The 21,945-nt window shown below is 45.1% G+C and overlaps 3 protein-coding genes across 10 annotated transcripts; 2 read left to right on the forward strand and 1 right to left on the reverse strand.

Annotated features, from left to right (window-relative positions):
- The first annotated feature begins 309 nt into the window (after positions 1–309).
- COP8 (Proteasome component (PCI) domain protein) lies at positions 310–6,102 on the forward strand. Its single transcript, XM_048716214.2, has 14 exons — positions 310–582; positions 672–823; positions 2,329–2,432; positions 2,514–2,574; positions 2,651–2,743; positions 2,827–2,927; positions 3,185–3,293; positions 4,615–4,659; positions 4,749–4,817; positions 4,911–5,002; positions 5,082–5,124; positions 5,424–5,483; positions 5,592–5,651; positions 5,875–6,102. The coding sequence occupies exons 1-14, from the start codon at positions 447–449 to the stop codon at positions 5,947–5,949; spliced, it is 1,200 nt and encodes a 399-aa protein (XP_048572171.1). The 5' UTR covers positions 310–446; the 3' UTR covers positions 5,950–6,102.
- Positions 6,103–7,081: 979 nt separating this feature from the next.
- On the reverse strand, positions 7,082–9,850 carry LOC125552610 (vicilin-like seed storage protein At4g36700). The gene is made up of 5 exons (XM_048716213.2): positions 9,495–9,850; positions 9,221–9,411; positions 9,041–9,121; positions 8,605–8,949; positions 7,082–8,508 (listed from the first exon to the last, which is right to left on the reverse strand). Exons 1-5 carry the CDS (start codon positions 9,784–9,786, stop codon positions 7,321–7,323), a joined length of 2,097 nt encoding a protein of 698 aa, XP_048572170.2. The 5' UTR covers positions 9,787–9,850; the 3' UTR covers positions 7,082–7,320.
- A 2,096-nt stretch (positions 9,851–11,946) lies between these two features.
- Positions 11,947–17,419, forward strand: LOC125552612 (uncharacterized). 8 transcript variants are annotated; one of them, XM_048716216.2, is made up of 9 exons: positions 11,949–12,632; positions 12,952–13,039; positions 13,180–13,245; positions 13,669–13,705; positions 13,863–13,944; positions 14,208–14,286; positions 14,849–15,058; positions 15,380–15,564; positions 16,669–17,419. In XM_048716216.2, exons 5-9 carry the CDS (start codon positions 13,887–13,889, stop codon positions 16,752–16,754), a joined length of 618 nt encoding a protein of 205 aa, XP_048572173.1. In that variant the 5' UTR covers positions 11,949–12,632; positions 12,952–13,039; positions 13,180–13,245; positions 13,669–13,705; positions 13,863–13,886; the 3' UTR covers positions 16,755–17,419. The 8 variants fall into 8 exon arrangements, 7 of the variants coding, with proteins under 7 accessions (XP_048572173.1, XP_087374946.1, XP_048572176.1 ...); XM_087518820.1 differs by having other exon boundaries at positions 13,185–13,245; XM_048716219.2 differs by lacking the exon at positions 13,180–13,245 and having other exon boundaries at positions 16,592–17,419.
- The last annotated feature ends 4,526 nt before the right edge of the window (positions 17,420–21,945 follow it).

The raw sequence follows: 21,945 nt of genomic DNA on the forward strand, positions 1-21,945 counted from the left end.
CCAGGATTTGAACCCTGATGGGTTGGGGATACCACTGTCCGCCTAACCAACTCAACCACAGGTTGATTCACTTGCCCTGGTTTCATTGCATGTGTTACAAGATAAAACTGAAGGACGCGTCAAAGAAAATAAAATAAAAATAAAACTGAAGGCTGAGTTGGCCCATAGAGTCGCAAGACGAAACTAAAACTTTAGGCCCAAATAACAAGGCGTCCCACACTAAAAGTACAAGGCGGCCCACCACTAGAAAAAAACACAGGGCGGCCCATCGTCCTACTCCCCAGCAGAATATATCCGACCCAGTTCATCTGCAAAACCCAGTTATAGCTTTTCCCCTCATCTTCTCCGCAGATCAAACGCCAAAACCCTAGGCCGCTCCATCTCCGACGCCGGCTACGACCCCCAACCCCTGCTGCTGTCCGCGTTAGCCGAGGGCGGAGGTAGCCATGGACAGCGCCCTCGCAAGCGCCGCGGCGATCGCCGACCAGCGCCAGAAGATCGAGCAGTACCGCCACATCCTCGCCTCCGTCATCTCGTCTTCCCCGCCGGACATCCCCCAGGCCAAGCGCTTCCTCAACCACAGTAACGCGCTTCACTCAAACCCTAGCCGTAGATTTCTGGGTATCTGATTTTTGTTTTGGGCGTAATGGCCGGGATTGTTGCGAACGCAGTGGTTTCGGATGAGGTGCCGCTCGTGGTGTCGCGGCAGCTGCTGCAGACGTTCGCGCAGGAGCTGGGGAAGCTGGAGCCAGACTCTCAGAAGGAGGTCGCCCACTACGCGCTCACGCAGATCCAGCCTCGTGTGGTCTCCTTCGAGGAGCAGGTAGGCACCCTTCGGTTCCCAGCCGGCCAATTTGAAGTACCAGATTGCTCTGTACTAGTTGTAGTATGTTGTACTGCACAGCCTGTAAAGCTAATATGCAATGCCATGGTATAATTTTGGAAAATTGCTATCACAGCACTTTTGTTTTGACAGTTGGTCACACCTGCCACTGAATATTTTTAACTTGCCCACTAGCTACTAGTAGTACGCATGGAGCTACTGCTGTAATGAGATTTTCTGTTCTTGTGAGATTTGCTTTGGAGTGGCCAATTTGGGCTCTGGCTGATTTTTCTTCAAGGGAATACACAGTGCATGAAAATGAATTCATCATGTTATCTCATTTACGCAGTCTCAGCTTAGATTGTGTATGCAAGGGCAAGTATTGAGGATAATGTTATGCATTTTTTGTTGATGCTCTCTACAATTTAAATTTTCGTGTGGCATACTTTCCAGGGGAAATAGAGCTATAGTTGATTTATGCCAGTCAGGCAGTCAACCACACAGCTATTACATGCCGTGTTAGTCTGTAATCCATTAAGAAGACCTGCGATTTGGAGCCCAGTCATTATAAGCCACATATCAGCCATTTGAGCCAATTCCTTAAGCTTATTACCCCACATGGTTAACTTATTTTGATTATCTGTGTGATAGTTCGGGACTAGTTATGAACAGGAAAATTATAACTCAAGGATTATAGTTTTATAATACCTCATGATCTTGTCTGCGAGTAGAGAAAATAATGCAATATTTGGAATTACTGTTGCCACTCATTCCATGTTCATATGGGTTGCATTGCAGAAACCTAAATATCTAGATATAGCTTTGTGCATCATGTCCCTCTTATGCATCGCATTTCAGAAATCTAAATATCTATGGGTTACTTCTTTAGTGTTACTGTTTGGGAGTTCTTGTTGAAGTTGCAATTTATAATGTCTCATGGGTTCAAACTTTGTTAAGCTGCTGAAAACAGTCACTAAAATTAGCAGTTAAGGAGTTGTATTATTTCTATTTATTGCAATTATGTCAAAGGTCTTAGATATTCATATTTCTAGGTAGTAGCTACCATCAAAGTAGAACCAAAATGGATTAAGTGTGCCCATTTTGCAAGTTACCTAGTCTTGAAAGATTATGTAGATTGAAGCTGGTTAATATATACCTGTGCAGAAAAAAGTGTCCCTCCGATCCATATTAATTGTCGCTGATTTAGTACAGGGAGTACAAAGAATGAATGCCTGCATCATGCTTGTCATCTTGTGAAAGAAATTATCCATTACATTTTATGTGATATTTACTGCTGTTCCAGCGTCTTCATGTAAATCTCATGGAGAATCTGAATCTCTAGATTTGTTTCTTCTACCACAAATAACCAACTTAATATCTGTTTCTGTCGGCTTTGTATCCGCTCATTAGATCTCCATCGGTGACTTTGTGATTGACCCTGTTGTTATTATGTAAAAAAGTGTTGCAACAATCTTAATCTATAATTTTTCTGGCTATCGATCCAGGTAGTAGTGATTAGAGAGAAGCTTGCAGAACTGTATGAATCTGAACAACAATGGTCGAGTGCAGCACAAATGCTTAGTGGCATTGACTTGGACTCAGGAATCAGGTAGAAACAAGCTTTTGTCTCTCTTTACATGTCAATGGATTTTCTAAGTCTGGGAAACCTGACTATCTGCTAAAAAACCAGGATGCTTGATGACACCAACAAATTATCCAAGTGCGTCCAGATTGCGCGACTCTATTTGGAGGTTAGTGCTGTTTAGCCTTTGTCGTCATTGGTTCATTGCATTGTCAGCTGGACTAATGTAGTTCTTCATTTTGTAGGATGATGATGCAGTGAATGCTGAAGCTTTTATCAACAAAGCCTCTTTTTTGGTCACAAACAGCAACCAGGAAGTTCTGAACTTGCAATACAAGGTTTGTTGGTTCAGAAACAGTTTACCAATCTATCTGTCTACAACTATGGACAAAGATTTAGTTCCTTCCTTATATCTCTATAGGTCTGCTATGCGAGAATTTTAGATCTAAAGCGTAAATTCTTGGAAGCTGCACTTCGATACTATGGCATCTCTCAGATTGAGCAACGCCAAATTGGGGATGAGTAAGGCTTACTCCCTTTTAATGTTCTGTCTTGTATGGTCCTTTGTTGCCTTGCCGATGTAGTGGTGCCTAATTTCTATTTTACACCCTTGCAAATATTTCAATATTTTGCTCATTGTATCAAAAAAATTACCCTACTTGATACTCATGTTTAGATACTGCAGTGGTGGGTATTGACAAGTCGTGTTTGGAACTGATATTGCTTCCATGTATTATTCTCAAAAATCTTGATGGAACATTGTTTCTGTATTTTCTCAGAGAGATTGATGAAAATGCTCTGGAGCAAGCTCTTAGTGCTGCTGTAACATGCACAATATTGGCTGGTGCTGGCCCACAACGGTCCCGTGTTCTTGCTACATTGTACAAGGTATTGGCTTTTAGCTTATCTCAATGTCCTGTGATATCACACCTTCTTTTATTTACCCTATTATCATTAATTGCTGCAGTAACTTCTAACCATCATGATCGTCTTGGTTCTCTCTTGATCCAGTTTTGCCAATTGGAAACCAATCAACGCAAGTCACGTCATTTATTTAGAGTTTTCGTCCCACTGGTTTAAGTTGTTACCACCTCCATTCCAAGCACACGCATTTTGAGATTTCCGATTTCATCCGTTAGATCTCATCATTTTGCAAATCAGAACCGTTCAAAGTAGGCATCGCACAAAATTCGTACGTGCATTGTCATGTTCAGAGTAGTTTCGTTGAGATTTAACATTGACTATTAATTTGACCAATAATATATAAGTTATGTGACTTTACAATTATACTATTGGTCCTTTTCCAATACAAATTCAACGGTTTAACTTTTGCAGCGCATAACCCACATTTTGTTGGTTAAACTTGATGGTCAAACTTGATTCTCGAAATGTGCGTGCACCTTATTCACTGGAATGGATGGAGTTCTCCCTCCATAATCCAAGTACATGTTGCTGGAACTGTCTATGCAAAGCACAAGAAAATATGATGTTGGAGGATTAGGAGTTCGGTGATTATTGTATTAACGCCCCAGAAGTATAGATGCACCAGGCTTCGATCCCTGCACCTGCAGGGTACCAAAAAATGTTCATATGTAATAAGGGCGAGATGGTAAACAAGCTCTGTATTTACGTGGCTCTTTGGATGGGAGCCGTGAGCTGCCCTTCCAAAAATTGGCTGTTGACCAGATCTGGTTGCACGTTTGGTTTTGCACCGATTATGGCTTTACCTTACTGTTGTAGTGTTCTTGTGATGCCTCATTTCGTATCTATTTTCTCTTTGGTTGGTAACAATTTTAGTTTGCCACTCATCAATATAACGTGAAATACATTAAATTGCATCCTGGATTTGTGGGAACCCAGGGTTGTTAAACCTACTGTTTGCTAAACTCATCCAAGGTCCAAAAACATGCTGTTCTATGTCTTTCTCCAATCTGGCACCAACTTACTAATATCATGATCCTGTGAACCAATTATGTTCAACCTTTTTTGGTAATTATTTTTCTACTTTTGAATATCTTCCACCATTCAGTTTTAAAACTGTCCAATGGCAGGCAACCTATATACACCTTATTTTTGCTATGCTGCTTGAAACAAACATAATGGTTACCTTAGTAATGTGCAGATATTTTTGTTTTACTGTGTATCTTATCATAATGACTCCTAAACTATGACTTTATGACATGATGTTATAATAATTTGCCCCATCCAGGATGAAAGATGCTTGAAGCTCAAGATATACCCAATACTGCAGAAGGTATCTGACATGGATATACTTCCCTGGCATTATGTTCGGAATATAAGTTCTCTTCATTGATAGGGTCTCCACTTTTTCCAAATATTCAGGTTTTTCTTGAAAGGATTTTGAGGAAACCAGAAATTGATGCATTTGCAGAGGAGCTGAAGCCGCATCAAGTAGGGAAACTTTTAGTCATTCTCTCTGTACCTTGTTCAAGATAAGTTCTCATTTATGGTATTCCTGACTGGAATTTCTCTACTGTTCAACAGAAAGCCCTTCTGCCAGACAAGTCTACTGTGCTTGACCGGGCAATGATTGAGCATAATCTCCTTAGTGCCAGTAAACTTTACACCAATATCAGGTCAGTATTCATTGATATTGTTGTTCATTCATTATTGGTTTATTCAACCTAATAACAGACCATCAATTCATTTCTGCAGCTTTGAGGAGCTTGGAACATTGTTGGGCATTGACCCTAGAAAGGTAAATTCTTTGTGCATGTGTTGGTTCTTTCGTTTCCCTGAACTCTACCAGCAACTTAGACTCTGTAATATTCTGCCATATTGCTTCTGGCTTGTAAAAGGGAACTTGTAGTGTTGTGTAAAGCAATAACAGAGCATAATTAATTTACAAACTAAGACATGGTAACATTTGTCAGGGTCAGCTCCTTGTTCTTATTTTGGTTTTTACTGCTATACATATACAGGGTGCAGAGTTCTGAACTTAGTCTAGGGTACCATTTAGATTTTGAGCCTTCTTACCATTGACTTCTGTACTGGCAGGCTGAGAAGATAGCATGTCGAATGATTTGTGAAGATAGAATGCGGGGTTCAATTGATCAGGTATTTTTACCAGCTCTCTTTCTTGGCATTCACTATCTGCTAAGATCATGAAACCCCACATCTTTGTGTCATCAGTCTGAAATTCGTGCATACATCTTTGTTCCACAGGTTGAAGCTGTGATACACTTTGAGGATGACACCGAAGGGCTGCAGCAGTGGGACCAACAGGTTAGTGTAGCCTTGTATTTCATTTCTTCTAGTTTTAACTTCTTTTTTAATTTAGTTAAAGCGAGAAACTAGCCTTGATAGAACTGTTGCATACTTGCACTTGCCTTCGTGCACCGTACACCAAAAATTTCTCCACAAGCAACTGCTACGTTTACAACAACTATCAGGAAACGCATCCATCTGTTTCTAATCATGTATTGCAACAACTTTGCCACACCTGCAGATTGCTGGATTGTGCCAAGCGCTGAACGACATCCTTGACAGCATGTCGAGCAAGGGGATCGCTATACCTGTCTGAGGGAGTCTGTTCACCCAGTTGTTTCGATGGTATCTGTGGTTTAACTCGGGTCAAGTCGCTGGATTAACATTTTTGTACAGATGTTTTGCCGTTGACTGATACTTGGAACCGATTCTGCTATGCGATCATCTCATGTGAAATTTGCGTGGGAAATGCCGCCTGAGTTATGCTCTGTGTTTTTCCAGTGGGTGTTAATGGTTTGCACGCCCATCACTATGCGACACAAATACTTCCTTTCAACTTAATATATAAAAGATGTTTTTTGACACCGTAATAGTAGAGCATCGCCGGAGTACTAGATTCCAGGCTAGCGCAGTATGATCATCTAATCGTAATTTTAAAGCCTTGTCATTGTACCTGGAATTCTCGATTAACCGTCTATGACTGATTTCATGTCTACAAATGCGAAAATCGTGCCTCAAAATGTAACAATATTAAGAAGACCTCCTGGCCGTGAGTCTTTTTCAGGGGGTGTTTTTTATTTGCATTCACGCTTTCTAAAAAGAGCCGCTAAACTAAATTTCCACAGGTTGCCCACAGGTTCTTCCTCCAAAACCTTCTTTTTCATTCGGAACCCTCTCCGTATTAGTAAGAAAAACATACCAGACTCTGACTTCAAAAGGTGGGAACAACGTCAGCACGCAGGCGTTTTTTTTTAAAAACAAGAAAAGGCGCCCAGAGCGCCAAACTTTCATTCAAACTCAGCTCGGGTACACATGAATTACAGAGATAGGACAAGCTGAATTAGTAATTACAGAGAGGAGCTAAGAAGGGACATCCTGCTTGTCATGAACAATCATGCTATGATTTTCATGTATGACGGGATGGAGGCTCATCTGCTCGTGTTGATGAACAAATTCTGTATGTATCCTGAGAAAGGTTCAAAACTGTTGATTTTATTTTCTATCCCGAGCTTCCCGGATGTAACTGTTGATTTTATGTTGCGTCCCTAGCTCCCCGGGTGTCTTATGTTCTGCAACTTTCCAGCACACAGAGAATTTGTTCGTCTCTTTGATGTAAAAGAAGTTGCAAAATTTTTCAACTTACTTTCATTTCACTCTTCTTCTATGAGCAAATGAGCGGATTTCCGGGATGGAAGGAGATTATGCACCAGTGGTCAGCATCCAGTGCATTGCGATGAACAGCTCCTTTATTTATACGTAGGCATAATGCACAAGCTGCTCTTCTATACACCGGCTACAGCGAAGACACAGTGGCATTGTGGCAACGACGGACCCAACAAAACTACGAGCACAGACTACAGTAGACTGAACAGAGCCACACAACTAGGATCGCCACCATTATTCGTACAGCGGTACGCGGGGAAAGGGTAGAGCATAGAGCGTGCAAGGTGATTGGAACAGTTCTTGTTCAGGCGCTCTGGAACACGGCGCCCTTGCGACCACGGTGGTAGCGTTTCTTCAGGTTCGTCGTGGCCGCGCGGTACCTGGAGGAGTCTCCCCAGTCGCCTTCCTCCTCTTCCCACGGGTCGTCTCCTCCTCTCCCGCCACGGCCTCCTTCCTCCTCCTCTCTCCTCCCCCTCCGCTCCTCTTCCTCCCTCGGATCGTCTCCTCGTCCGCCTTGGCCTCCGCCACCTTCTTCCTCCTCCCTCCTCCGCCGTTCTTCCTCCTCCCTTGGATCATCACCTCCTCCTCCTCCTCCGCCTTGGCCTCCGCCACCTTCTTCCTCCTCCCTCCCCCTCCTTTCTTCTTCCTCTTCCTGCTCTCTCCTCGCCGCTTCTTCCTCCTCCCTCTGCTTCCTCTCCTTCTCCTCTCTCCTCTGCCTCTCTTCCTCCTCCCGTCTCCTCTGCTCCTCCTCCTCCCGCTTCTTCCTTTCCTTCTCCTCCCTCCTCGCCCTCTCCTCCTCCTCTCTCCTCGCCCTCTCCTCCTCCTCTCGCTTCTTCCGCTCCTCCTCCTCTCGCTGCTTCCTCTCCCTCTCTTCCTCCTCTTCCCGCTCCCGCTCCCTCTCCCCCTTCCCGCCCTCCTGCTCCTCCTGCTCCGCCTTCCTCTCCAGCTCCTCCGCGCACGAGACGCACGCCATTATGGTCGACCCGCTCTTCGCCGACAGCAGCTTCTCCACGGCGGTCGTGTTCTTCTGCCCCAGCGCCAGCGCCACTATCTCCTTGCCGATCACCTGCAGCACCGAATGCTCCCCGGCCAGGAACTGCGGGTTGTTCTGCCCCATGTGCGTGCTGAACCCGACGAACACGAACGACCCGTTGTTGAACGACAGCTGCGCCATCGGGTGGAACCTCGGCACCACGAACACGTCGCCTTCCTTCACCCTGAACACCGAGTTCTTGCACTCGACGCCTTCTTGCCCGTGGTCGCCGCCCCTGCGGCCGCCTGCGTCGTGGTGACCGTGATCGCCAACCCTGCGGCCGCCCTCGTCGTGGTGACCGTGATCACCGCCCCCGTGGCCGCCCTCGTCGTGGTGGCCGCGATCGCCTCCGGCACCCGACGCGGTGCTCGGGCATACCACCTGCACGATCCCTGACCCGTGTGTCACGATGGCGATCTCCGTCGCTTTCGGGTTCCAGTGAGGCCCCATCATCGATCCCTGCAAAATTACCAGTGCAAACACTTCTTATGTTGGCACGAGAACTGAATAACCACTCAACGCAACAGTAAGCGAAGAATCTTCTTGCCCACTTACCGTGGTCAGGTTCACCATGAACATGCCGATGTTGGACCCCCTGAGGTTCTGCAGGTCCTTGTTGGTCATGGTTTTGCTCCACCCGAAGCAGTTCTTGACGTCCGGCTTGCCGGAGTAGAAGTTGAACGTCTCGCTCTTGGACTTGTCATCCTTCTTGTCCTTCTTCTTCTTGTGCTTATCCTTCTTCTTCTTCTTCTTGTTCAGTGGGGACTCGTCGCCCCACAGCGCGTCGAAGATTTCCTCCGTCCAATTCGACTTCTCTTCCTTCTTCTGGTCTGGATTGTACGTTATAATCGACTGCGGGCTCTTGGCCGATCGGATTGCCTCCACCACTTCAGCGGAAACCTTACAAGACCAACAATTCATGTAATCGGTGTGATGCAACTATGCAAGACATGTGCATACTCGTTCGTAAGTTGATACTAATTTTACTTACCCCAAATCCCTGTCGAAGAATCTTTACATCAAATCCTCTCAGTAGATTGCTGACGCTCGAGTATGCTTCTGAAGTGGGATGCTGCAATACCGGGGGCGAAGTGAAGTACTCACTCGTCAGTGCCTCATGAATGAACGAATAAGTAGATCACCGACGAACATAGAAGCGGTCTGTAGGTACCGATGGGTCGTCGGAGTTGATGGCGTTGCTGGTGAAAATGGCGTAGATCCGGAGACGCTCTCTGGTGGCGTTGGGGTAGCTCTGGATGTACAGGATGCTGCCCTGCTCCAAGTTGTACACGTCTCCTCGCTGTACCTCCAGCGAGCTCGTCTCGCTGCCCCCTTCTTGGATGTAGGTCACCTTGCCCCGCCCTGCCCCCAGAAAACACGGCGTAAGTTTAGTCACACAATCACTGTGCACTTGCAGACAGCGTTCGTTCACGGATGCTACGTACCGCTGTGCACGTAGAACACCGCGTCGGCGTGCAGCTGCACGGGCAGGAACAAGGCGCCGGGGTCCATGGTGATGAACTGCAGCCGGTACACGGTGCCCGCCGCGTCGGCGACGTCCGTGGCCGTAACAGTGCCGGCCTCGCCCTCCGCGACCACCCTTCGCCGCTCCTTCTCCACGACCTGGCCGCCCACCGCAGCCCCGGCCTTCCATTTCTTCTCGTGCGCCGCGGCCGCCGCCGACGCCCACGCGGCGGACACGAGCAGGGACAGGACGAGCCACCGAGGCGTCGCCATGTTTGCAGTCTTTGTTTACCTCTCGTCGACCTCGCGCGGTCTGTGAAAGGAAGGGGAGGCTATGGGCGCCTCATATGTAGACGACGCGATGCTGTAGCTGGTGAAGTGGCGATGCGTGGCGTGAGCTACGTGGGAGGCCGTGGGCATGGTGGCCGTGCATGGGCGCGACGTGCCCCTGATCACGACGGAGGCGGTGGGCGGCTCGAGGACTCGCGGTGGTGTTGCCGTCCGCGGAGTGTGTCCTATGCTAGCCACTTGGCCCCTGGCTATGTGAGGTGGAGTGCACGTGCCGTGCGATATATATCCATTTGGTGCCCACCGCCCCACGCGAAGTTTCCGTACGGCTTCCGTTGCTAATTTCGGTGCTTAAGGGCTGTACAATGTTATCTTGACAGATAAACGTTGAGGCGAAGGATGGGAAAGTATCAGGTGCTCATATCCTTGGTTACTCCGGTGCTTCAAATTCAGAAAATATATTCTTAAATGTTTCAAAAGATTCTGAAAAAAATGTGAATATTCATACGGAATGTGACTGCAACTCCTAAAAATTTCAGGTCCAAACTTGAAATCCACATTGAGGAACAAAAAAGTGAAATCCAGATGTGTATTGTCAATATTGCTTTGGCCTTTTTTTACACCGTATTTTTGTTTCTCAATGTGTGTTTCGAGTTTGAACTTGAAACTTTTAGCGATTATAGTCAAATTCCTTATGAACATTCATATTTTTCCGGATGTTTTTAAAATATTAAGAACATTTTTTTAATCTGGAGCACCCGGAGTACCCCAAGATGGTAGTACCTGATACTCCCATGACGAAGAATAAAAATAAGAAAGACTTCTCTTAATTAAGAGAGGATCTTTTAGCATAATTTCTTTTATCACATATCTAGGTATATTTAGTTATGAGAGTGATGTGTTTATCTCTCATTTAGGTGGCGCCTGCATGGAAAACAAGCGAGGGATGAAATTTAAATAGAAGGCCCACTCGCAAGCCCCGTCTATCGTCTCAGCTTGCTGGGCCTGAATGGGCTCTAAGAGTATCTACAGCCGGGCACCCCAATGCCCCCTCATACGCCCGGGCGGACGGTCTAATCAGTGACCGATCACAAAAAAGCGATCCAGACGGACGCCTCAAACGGGCCTCAAATGCCCGGGCTGACCAGCACCCCAGCCCAAATGTATGGCGGATATGGAGGCATCGCAATGCATCCACCACGTCGGACTGACGATGGGGTCCCACACGGTATCACTCCAAAACCCGGCGGTTCGATGGACGTCTCCTTCGCTCGGGGGTGTGAACGCCGCGTGACGCCGCTCCGGCTCGCCGCCTAAGGCCAAATCCAACCATTTAAGTCGGCCAGCGTCCCACAACCCTAGCCGCATCCACCTTCTTCCTCTCCGCTGCCAGCCCGAGCTCATCCACCTCTTTCTTGCTTTGTTGATCTTCCCACACCTTCAGGCTTCGCCATGGTTAGGTCAAAGAAAACCACGTATGATATGCTCATGCTGGAGCATCGGTTCCAGATTGAGCAGGAGATCCGGACAAGGCGTAGGTTTAACAATATAAGTAATTTAAGAAGTGGCACTGGTTTATCAAACATAGTAGAAGCATCATTATGAGTATTATCAATAGCAGAAGCAATGTCTATTACTTGTGACATATCAGATTGAATAGCAGATGGTGGTGTCACAAGTTGACTTAAAACAGTAGGTGACTCAAGTGTAGACCGAGTTGGCAGTTCCTTAACTCCCCTCGTCTTAGAGGGCATGATGTTGGTCTTAGAGTCTCTCAGATTCTTCATAGTGAATATAAGTTGCAATAGATATTTAACTCCCAAGTGACCTTAATAAATAAAGCTATGCTCCCCGGCAACGGCGTCAGGAAATAGTCTTGATGACCCACAAATATAGGGGATTGCAATAGTCTTCGAGGGTAGTATTTCACCCAATTTATCGATTCGACACAACGGGATCCAAAGAGTATTTATAAACCTTAGCAGTTGAGTTGTCAATTGAACCACACATGAGAAGCAAACTCTTGCAGCAATTGAACATACAAAGAATGAAGGGGGTGCTAGGCAGGCTCGCGTCGTCCACGTGTCGCTATGAATAGTGCCACGAGCATTGCGTCTCGCTCGAGCAGAGAAGCGAGCGAGCGAGAGAAAAAAAATAAGTGGGCCCGCGTCTCCCCCGTGACCCCCGCCTCCTCTCCTGTCGCCGCCGCCGCGCCCTCCCCACCCGTACGCGACCCACCCTCCTCCTCGACCTCCCTCCTAGCCGCCGCTGCCTCTCCTTCTCTTCCTCCTCTCTCTCCTGCTCCGCCGTCCTCCCCCATCCACCCATGCCGCACTCCTATCCTGTATCCCGCTGGATCCAAGGCTTCTTCGACGGCGATGATGACCTATAGGCGAAGGGCGACGACGCAGAGGAGAGGGAGGTGCAGCAGCATACGGGAGAGGGTCACCAGCCAGCGTCGGCCTGTGCTGGTGAGGTCGGGCTCCACCATTCCTGTCCGCCGTCCTTACGCGTCACCGGTGCTGCAGTTGCGTGGGGCGTGAGGAAAGCAAGGAGAGGGAGGGGATGAGTGGGAGGCGCGAGGACGGAGGCGCTCCGGCGGCCGGGCTCGCCAGCCATGCGGTGCTGGTCGTGGAGGACTCCAGATCCCCTTTTGCTCGCTGCCACCACGGCCTTGCTCGCCATCGACCTCCCCAGGCGATTCTCTCCCCAAATTGTGCCTACATGGCCAAATTGATTCAAGCCCCAGGTGAAGACACCTCCCTCACTGTCCAAGCGTGCTTCTCTACATGGGCGACGTCACCACGACCAGTTTGCTGATTCAAGCCAAGGTGAAAATATTGCCCTCTCTTTATTTCTCAGTTGTGTGAGATCTACTTTTGTTCAGAATTTGTGTGGAGCTTGAAGCACATCAACAAGAAATTGGAGATGATTCTTTGTCCATGGGATCTTCCAAAAACAGAAAACAACACAACAAATTAGTCACTATGAATTGCACCATATTCAGATATTTTGTTTGCTTGCTCAGAAATCTCAATCAGACTTTTGCTTTCATTCTATTACATGTAAATGAATTACTTGAGGAATGTGAGATCTCTTATCAGATTATATCCTTTGGAGCTAACTCATGTTGCTTTATTTTACTTGCAGGGTTGCATTAGATCTTCACGAATCATATCTATTATTTTGAGGAGCACTCAAACAATTGTATTGCAAAACAGTATGCCTTTGTTTGACGGTATGGCATCTTAGTCCTTTCATTGGTAGCGCTGTATAGGCCGGATTGGCTGATGTATAGGTGTATTGATTGAACTTATCGACTTTGCCTGGTTCCATGTTTTTCATTTCCTTTTGTTGATGAAGATTGATTTTTTACAGTGCAGATCTGGATTGTAGAATTGCATGCTTGAGTTGAGGCTTGTGATTGGCCTTTGTGATGCGCAGGTAGTTTGTAGGATGTACTTGATTGATCTATGAAATGTGTGTCTTGATGGTGAAGTTTTTTCACATCTGCTTGGTTAACCATGTACTGACTATGTCAAAATGAGCATGTCCACCATGCTGATTGTTCATATATTCTCTGGCTATGTCAGTGCTTATCTTAGTTACCTGATTTGCTATGAATTGCTCTTGCCATTGTTGTGCTCTTGCCGGTGCGAGTATAGTAGCAGATTTATGCACTGCCACATCGGTTCATCTTTATTTCGTAGATTATCCTGACATGTTTATGTAGGATCAACATTTCTATCTTGCTAAGCATTTTTTAAGTAATAACGCAACTTGTAAGTTTGGGAAATTTATACTTGTTCATTGTAACATTAGTATTCCAGTAAGCTCACACCTGATGTCTCCATCTTATAATTGCAGGTGTATTCACCTCATCATACCATCCGTTCTAATCAAGGTACCCATCATTTCCTACATTGCAGATGTAAAACCCTTTTTTTGCGGGGGTTGCTGATATTAAGTTTGTCACTTGGGAAAACATTTCTGATCCTAATAAATAATAAGATTATTGTGCTCGTAGTTTTGCTTCTCTAACTAGGATGGATGTGCCGCAGGCCACAGTCACTGCCCGGTAGGAGATGTCGGGGTTGTTATTGACTGGGAGGAGACAAGGAGCAGGAGGCAGCAGGAGAGGTAGTAAGCACCTTAACAATGACAACCGTCACCCGGCTTATTTGGTTATCCTTCATATGCCGCATAGGCTTGTTTGTGGGAATTGACATGCATTGCTGTTCCATTTTACTGATTTATTTGATAAATACATGACCATACGGGTAACCTCTTGTTTGTTTTAGCACTATCGGACAACACATTCCTATTTAACAGGGAATTGCTTATCTATGATTCAGGCTAGAACAATTGTTTTCTACTAACGACCGAAGTTCTACTGTATGCTTCAGATTTGCGTAGCGCATACTGCTCTCTGAACAAGGTGTTGATGTCTTCACAAAAATTGCTCAAAATCAACTATGTGTTGTGGTACAGATCTTTTATCTCTTTGTTTTTCTCCCTCAAATTGTTGAAAAATGGCTAGCCTATTTCTTCCTTCAGATGATACATATGAACAGATAATGCTAGGTGGCAGCCTTGCAAGATGCGTTTTGATGTTCATATGTACTGTCTACATGATGAGAGAAAAACAATAATATAATAGATAGTAAGACGTGTGCTGTTGCTTTGATATGGCTTGGAAAAGAGGGTTTAGTAAGGGGAAATAGCTGGCTGTTATAGTGTGGCTTTCATAGTTAGTTATTTGTTAGAAAAGCTTAAACCTGTTTGTTCCTTGCCAATCTTAAAGATCTTCCAATGCTTGTGATCCTTTTCCATAGTTATTACTTATTTGTTAGAAAATATTACAATTTCTTCATTCTACATGCGGCAATCGATTGTTGGATGTGGTAATAATGTATAAATTGGCATGAAAAGCACAGATGCAGAACAGATGGAAAAATTGATGTTGAACTCGAAAATACATTGCAAGAAATTTTCTTCAGAGATGCTATGAAAAAATGAATATATTTTGCTGTTTGTGAACATGTAGGAGAATGATATATACATTTATAGAGTATGTCCTGCTCGAGAACGGCGGCAATGGATGCCAGTGCTCCTCTTCATCTTTCCCGACCTGCAAGGATGTAAGCATCCAGTACGGGACTGCACCAGCACCGGTGGCGGTGTCCAGGGCGCCAGCTCGTCATCGTCCACACCACACTGGAGCAGACACGCCTCTGTACAGCTCTCACGCCCGCAGGTTCCACCTCCTTCCTTCCTGCTGCTCCCCTCTTTTGATTAATGAAGTTGTAACTGGAAATTGGTTTCAGTGCTATGCCTGATGTCGCTATAACATTGGTGAAGCTCTTTTGATTAGTCAACCACTGTACCATCTCTTTTGATTAGTGAAGCTCCTCATCCTATTCAGTCTCGCTGTAACCAACAAGTAAAAACATACCTGCTGAATTTTGGTGCCCAGGCACATGCTTTTGTTTCTTCAGATATATTATCGACTGCTGAAGAAGACACCAGTCACATTTTTCATTGCACAAGATGACTTTGTCATGTGTCATGCTTCCAGGAAAAGTTCAAGATCATACGACGATGCTGTTGTTTTTGACCTCCAAGGACGCGTGCCGGCATCCGGGTACGCAAGCAACCAATACAACCACGACATGGTGCAGTCGGCCTTCTCTGATGAGCTTCCGCCCCTGCACCAACAGCATCACCGCGCTGGCTGCTGCAACATTGAGTTCAACAGCGGTGGTAAGACGGCGACCATCCCTTCCTTCCTTGCTTGCTTGCAATGATTTAATTTTCACCTAGCTATCTAGATTGGTTTGGTTTGAGGGTGCTCTGATCTGATCCGTTGGAGGTGGATTCACTTCACATGGATGGAAACGGATGCCCTTTATTTTGTTTATTCTGTAACAAATTCCAATCAGACGAATTTTGTGTCAGTTCACTTGTACACATGGATGAAATAGAGGGGGTAATTCGGTTCAGAGCGAGACACATGGATAGTTCAACCCCACTTTTTTTGTTGTTGTTTCTGACAACAAATTCATCAAGCGAGCCAGGCATACAATGCTACAACTCACTTTTGCTGCTACGTTCACTTGCAACAAGAACACCAGGCCTAGGCTACAACAAACCAGAACACCAGGCCTAGGTCACGATTCAGCTGAACAGTAGCCTTTTCTTCTGTGTGTAGAGAAGAAAGAAGCTGGTACCTATAGATGGCAACAGTTACTCAGTTGAATCCCAACCTCCGAGTGCATAGAATCTACATTGATGTAGTTAGCCATGGAATTTAGGTCACTGTATGGCACCAACAGCATGTGAACCTGCTGCTTGGCGTCTCTAGGGATCTCCCCCTGGTGGCGCCCTGGGGAGGCGTCGCGAGGGCATTGGAAACTGCTTATATTATTGAACCTAATTATGTATAAAATCCCTATGTTTCTCTTGCTTGCTTCTCAAAGCAAGAGCTGGTTGTCCTAAAAAACTTGTGATATGACACCGAGGTACTTTTCCCTGTATGCCAGTGGTGCTATCTGCAACCCATTTGCTGCTACTCCTAGCTTACTTTAAATTTGACTTCCAGTAGGCTTTAATATGCACATAACTTTCCATTGTATTCTGTTTTTGTGCCATGGGCAATGTTGGCTATCCTCTGTGTGAACATTTAGCTTACTTTTGCAACTAACTATGATTTTACATTTAGCTTGCAATAATATAATAGCTGATCCATTTCATTCTGAAGTTAATCTGCTACATCGCCTCAAATTTGCAGCAACGCTATTGTTGCTTTGGAAATGCTATTGGATCTTATAAAGATTTTTGGACCTATTATTCATTTAACATTGTTAGCTAGCTCACTCGTTGGAGTAGATCTTCAAGCCGGAAAGAGCTATGCTCCCCAAATTTACTCAGAGAAGGGAGCTGGGTGTTGCTAAGAGAGATGTTGTCAAAACTTGTGTTGCTACAAGCCTACCAAGGAACTCAGTGCGAGGTGGCAAGTTGGACACAAACTTATGTTTTGCCGAAACTGTTGCCCCGAAACGAACCGCATAATTACTGCAGTCATCAGTAGCATATTTACTCTAGCTGCAACCTAATTCTCATATCCCATTAAGCTCATGTGCATAAATCAACTAGGTTGAAGAGTGTTATCAATTTCCTGAAGAAGACCAGTTGAGATATTATATGCATGGTGTGGATTGTTGAGTTTGCTTGGTTATTGGAATGCCATGCCTGTGTAGATCAGCGGGGGCTGAGTCCAGGGTGAGACCTTCAAGATGGATTTGTTGTTACCGTTATTTCAGTTTGCGGGTAGAGGATATGATTCCAGCAAGACCGAGACAACGATGATGAAAGGTGAGATTTCTGTTAAGGAATATTAGCAAATGTTCACAGGATCACTGGAAGCATATAAAGGTATCCACAAGGATAGTTGCTTTCTTATCGACTCAGAATTAAATTATAGTTATAGACAGTCAAGAGTAGTTGTCTTTTCATTTGTTCGAAAACACAGTGTACCTTTTGTGATCGTAGTTGTATGCAATGATCCATCATGTATTTTTTTCTAAACCACAACCCCTAATTGTTTGATGTCATGAAATGTCTATGTTTTTTGTTTACATTCTTAAGTTAGCTTCCATACTACAGTAAACTGATCTCGTGATGCATCTCTACCTATGTAGCTTGCTTGATAAAGGCAATGCAAATAAGTTGTCGTAAACTGATCTCTTGCCTTTCTTATAACACTGCCTATCAACTTCATACCTAAATATCTATTTCCTTGTGACCCAGTCGGCATCTAAATATTCTAACGTGTACGCTCTGAATGCTTGGCTTGCCCTTGCCCTTTGCGCCATTGGCGCAACAGGTCATCTAGTTTATTAGTAGCACGGTAATTTGATAGCAATAGCGATAGCAGTAGTAATAGTAACTGTTTTCGTACAAGTGTAAGAGCAGCAACAATAGTGGTAACTTAGCAAAAACAATATGAGCAAAGCTGAAAGTGCAACTAATCCCTGGGTGGTTTTGGTAATTCTTAACAACATATAGCTCATTGAACTAATATTCTTTCAAGATAATCATTTCAGAAAGTTCAATGATTGGCATGGCATGGACTAAGAGATGTGGACCCCTCAAATGCTAAGGAAAAATATTGGCAAAAGCTCAAGACTATACATTTTAATTTTAGTGATCCAAGATCACATTGAGTCCATAGGAAAAGCCAATACTATTAAAAGGGGATGAGGTGTTGCTTAATGGCATGCTTGCTCAAAATGCTTAGTGATATGCTCCAAAAGCCCTCAACCACTTTCTCATTTCCACATATGTCCTAAGCCTAAAGTCAAACTCGGCCCACCGATTTGATCTATCTGGCGCCACCGAGTTCATTTGACATAGCCATAGCCAGAAAGCCTAATTAGTTCGGTCTTACCAATAGGAATCTCGGTCTCACCGAGATGGGATTGCAAACTCTCTTTTTCCCTTTGTAATGTTTCGGTCTAACCGAGATGAGCGGTTGGTCCCACCGAGTTGGCAATGCAAACTCTCTGTTTCTTTTTTGTAACATTTCGGTCTCACGAAATGAGCGACCGGTCCCACCAAGTTTGCCTGGCCAAGTCTTTGTTTGCTTATTACTGAAATCGGTCTCACTGAGTTCATGTGATCAGTCTCACCGAGGCGAGGTTTCGCCCTAACCCTAGCGCATCGGTCTCACCGAGTTGGTATTGTCGGTCCCATCGAAAAGCCTAACATTCATATTTTGAACCAAATCGGTCTCACCGAGTTCACATATTCGGTCTGACCGAGTTGGCTCTTTTGTGTGTAACGGTTAAATTTTGTGTGAAGGCTATATATACCCTTCCACCATCCTCTCGATTTGAGAGAGAGCCATCAGAACGTGCCTACACTTTCACTACTCATTTTCTGAGAGAGAACCACCTACTCATGTGTTGAGACCAAGACATTCCAATCCAACCACAAGAATCATGATCTCTAGCCTTCCCCAAGTTGCTTTCCACTCAAATTATCTTTCCACCATATCCAAATATGTGAGAGAGAGTTGAGTGTTGGGGAGACTATCATTTGAATCACAAGAGCAAGGAGTTCATCATCAACACATCATCCATTACCTTTTGAAGAGTGGTGTCTCCTAGATTGGTTAGGTGCCACTTGGGAGCCTCCGCCAAGATTGTGGAGTTAAACCAAGGAGTTTGTAAGGGCAAGAAGTGAAGGAAATATGCCCTAGAGGCAATAATAAAGTTATTATTTATTTCCTTATTTCATGATAAATGTTTATTATTCATGCTAGAATTGTATTAACCGGAAACATAATACATGTGTGAATACATAGACAAACAGAGTGTCACTAGTATGCCTCTACTTGACTAGCTCGTTGATCAAAGATGGTTAAGTTTCCTAACCATAGACATGAGTTGTCATTTGATTAACGGGATTACATCATTAGGAGAATGATGTGATTGCCTTGACCCATTCCGTTAGCTTAGCACTTGATCGTTTAGTTTGTTGCTATTGCTTTCTTCATGACTTATACATGTTCCTATGACTATGAGATTATGCAACTCCCCGTTTACCGGAGGAACACTTTGTGTGCCACCAAACGTCACAATGTAACTGGGTGATTATAAAGGTGCTCTACAGGTGTCTCCAAAGGTACTTGTTGGGTTGGCGTATTTTGAGATTAGGATTTGTCACTCCGATTGTCGGAGAGGTATCTCTGGGCCCACTCGGTAATGCACATCACTATAGGCCTTGCAAGCATTGCAACTAATGAGTTAGTTGAGGGATGATGTATTACGGAACGAGTAAAGAGACTTTCCGGTAACGAGATTGAACTAGGTATTGAGATACCAATGATCGAATCTCGGGCAAGTAACATACCGATGACAAAGGGAACAACGTATGTTGTTATGCGGTCTGACTGATAAAGATCTTCGTAGAATATGTAGGAGACAATATGGGCATCCAGGTCCCGCTATTGGTTATTGACCAGAGAGGTGTCTCGGTCATGTCTACATAGTTCTCGAACCCGTAGGGTCCGCACGCTTAACGTTCGTTGACGATATAGTACTATATGAGTTATGTATGTTGGTGGCCGAATGTTGTTCGGAGTCCGGGATGATATCACGGACATGACGAGGAACTCCGGAATGGTCTGGAGATAAAGTTTTATATATGGGATAATAGTGTTTGGTCACCGGAAGGGTTCCGGAATTCACCGGAAGGGGTTCCGGATGTTTCCCGAAATGTTTGGGTACGAGAACACTTTATTTGGGCCAAAGGGGAAAGCCTACAAGGTTTTTGGAAAGCGCAAAAGAAAGTTTTGCAGAGTCCAGGGGCCAGACGCCAGGGTCCAGACGCCGGGAACCCTGGCGTCTGGCCCTGGAGTCCGAGAAGGACTCTTGACTTTCGGGTGAAACCGACTTTGTGGAGGCTTTTACTCCAAGTTTCGACCCCAAGGCTCAACATATAAATAGAGGGGTAGGTCTAGCACCCAAGACACATCAAGAAACACCAAGCCGTGTGCCGGCAACCCCGTCCCCTCTAGTTTATCCTCCGTCCTAGTTTTCGTAGTGCTTAGGCGAAGCCCTGCGGAGATTGTTCTTCACCAACACCGTCACCACGCCGTCGTGCTGCCGGAACTCATCTACTACATCGCCCCTCTTGCTGGATCGAGAAGGCGAGGACGTCACCGAGCCAAACGTGTGCAGAACTCGGAGGTGCTGTGCTTTCGGTACTTGGATCGGTCGGATCGTGAAGACGTATGACTACATCAACCACGTTGATATAACGCTTCCGCGAACGGTCTACGAGGGTACGTAGACAACACTCTCCCCTCTCGTTGCTATGCATCACCATGATCATGCGTGTGCGTAGGAAATTTTTGAAATTACTATGTTCCCCAACAGTGGCATCCGAGCCAGGTTTTATGCGTAGATGTCATATGCACAAGTAGAACACAAGTGAGTTGTGGGCGATATAAGTCATACTGCTTACCAGCATGTCATACTTTGGTTCGGCGGTATTGTTGGATGAAGCGGCCCGGACCGACATTACACGTACGCTTACGCGAGACTGGTTCTACCGACGTGCTTTGCACACAGGTGGCTGGCGGGTGTCAGTTTCTCCAACTTTAGTTGAACCGAGTGTGTCTACGCCCGGTCCTTGCGAAGGTTAAAACAACACCAATTTGACAAACTATCGTTGTGGTTTTGATGCGTAGGTAAGGACGGTTCTTGCTAAGCCCGTAGTAGCCACGTAAAATTTGCAACAACAAAGTAGAGGACGTCTAACTTGTTTTTGCAGGGCATGTTGTGATGTGATATGGTCAAGACATGATGCTAAATTTTATTGTATGAGATGATCATGTTTTGTAACCGAGTTATCGGCAACTGGCAGGAGCCATATGGTTGTCGCTTTATTGTATGCAATGCAATCGCCCTGTAATGCTTTTACTTTATCACTAAGCGGTAGCGATAGTCGTGGAAGCATAATATTGGCGAGACGACAACGATGCTACGATGGAGATCAAGGTGTCGCGCCGGTGATGATGGTGATCATGAAGGTGCTTCAGAGATGGAGATCACAAGCACACGATGATGATGGCCATATCATATCACTTATATTGATTGCATGTGATGTTTATCTTTTATGCATCTTATGTTGCTTTGATTGACGGTAGCATTATAAGATGATCCCTCACTAAATTATCAAAGTATAAGTGTTCTCCCTGAGTATGCACCGTTGCGAAAGTTCTTCGTGCTGAGACACCACGTGATGATCGGGTGTGATAGGCTCTACGTTCAAATACAACGGGTGCAAAACAGTTGCACATGCGGAATACTCAGGTTAAACTTGACGAGCCTAGCATATAACAGATATGGCCTCGGAACACGGAGACCGAAAGGTCGAGCGTGAATCATATAGTAGATATGATCAACATAGTGATGTTCACCGTTGATACTACTCCATATCACGTGATGATCGGACATGGTCTAGTTGATATGGATCACGTGATCACTTAGAGGATTAGAGGGATGTCTATCTAAGTGGGAGTTCTTAAATAATATGATTAAATTGAACTTAAATTTATCATGAACTTAGTACCTG

Source organism: Triticum urartu, chromosome 4A (assembly GCF_056163025.1).
Source record: "Triticum urartu cultivar PI428250 chromosome 4A, HENAU_Tu73, whole genome shotgun sequence".
Taxonomy (NCBI): domain Eukaryota; kingdom Viridiplantae; phylum Streptophyta; class Magnoliopsida; order Poales; family Poaceae; genus Triticum; species Triticum urartu.

Bases quoted from the DNA above. Each gene is read 5' to 3' on its own strand.
- COP8 (XM_048716214.2), top strand. From the start codon at position 447: ATGGACAGCGCCCTCGCAAGCGCCGCGGCGATCGCCGACCAGCGCCAG. The intron at 824-2,328 runs GTAGGCACCCTT...CTATCGATCCAG, and splicing joins TGGTCTCCTTCGAGGAGCAG to GTAGTAGTGATTAGAGAGAA. The intron at 4,660-4,748 runs GTATCTGACATG...CCAAATATTCAG, and splicing joins TATACCCAATACTGCAGAAG to GTTTTTCTTGAAAGGATTTT.
- LOC125552610 (XM_048716213.2), bottom strand. From the start codon at position 9,786: ATGGCGACGCCTCGGTGGCTCGTCCTGTCCCTGCTCGTGTCCGCCGCG. The intron at 9,412-9,494 runs GTACGTAGCATC...TTCTGGGGGCAG, and splicing joins GGTGTTCTACGTGCACAGCG to GGCGGGGCAAGGTGACCTAC. The intron at 8,509-8,604 runs GTAAGTGGGCAA...GTAATTTTGCAG, and splicing joins TCATGGTGAACCTGACCACG to GGATCGATGATGGGGCCTCA.
- LOC125552612 (XM_048716216.2), top strand. From the start codon at position 13,887: ATGTCGGGGTTGTTATTGACTGGGAGGAGACAAGGAGCAGGAGGCAGC. The intron at 13,945-14,207 runs GTAAGCACCTTA...TGTATGCTTCAG, and splicing joins AGGAGGCAGCAGGAGAGGTA to ATTTGCGTAGCGCATACTGC. The intron at 15,059-15,379 runs GTTCCACCTCCT...TCATGCTTCCAG, and splicing joins TACAGCTCTCACGCCCGCAG to GAAAAGTTCAAGATCATACG.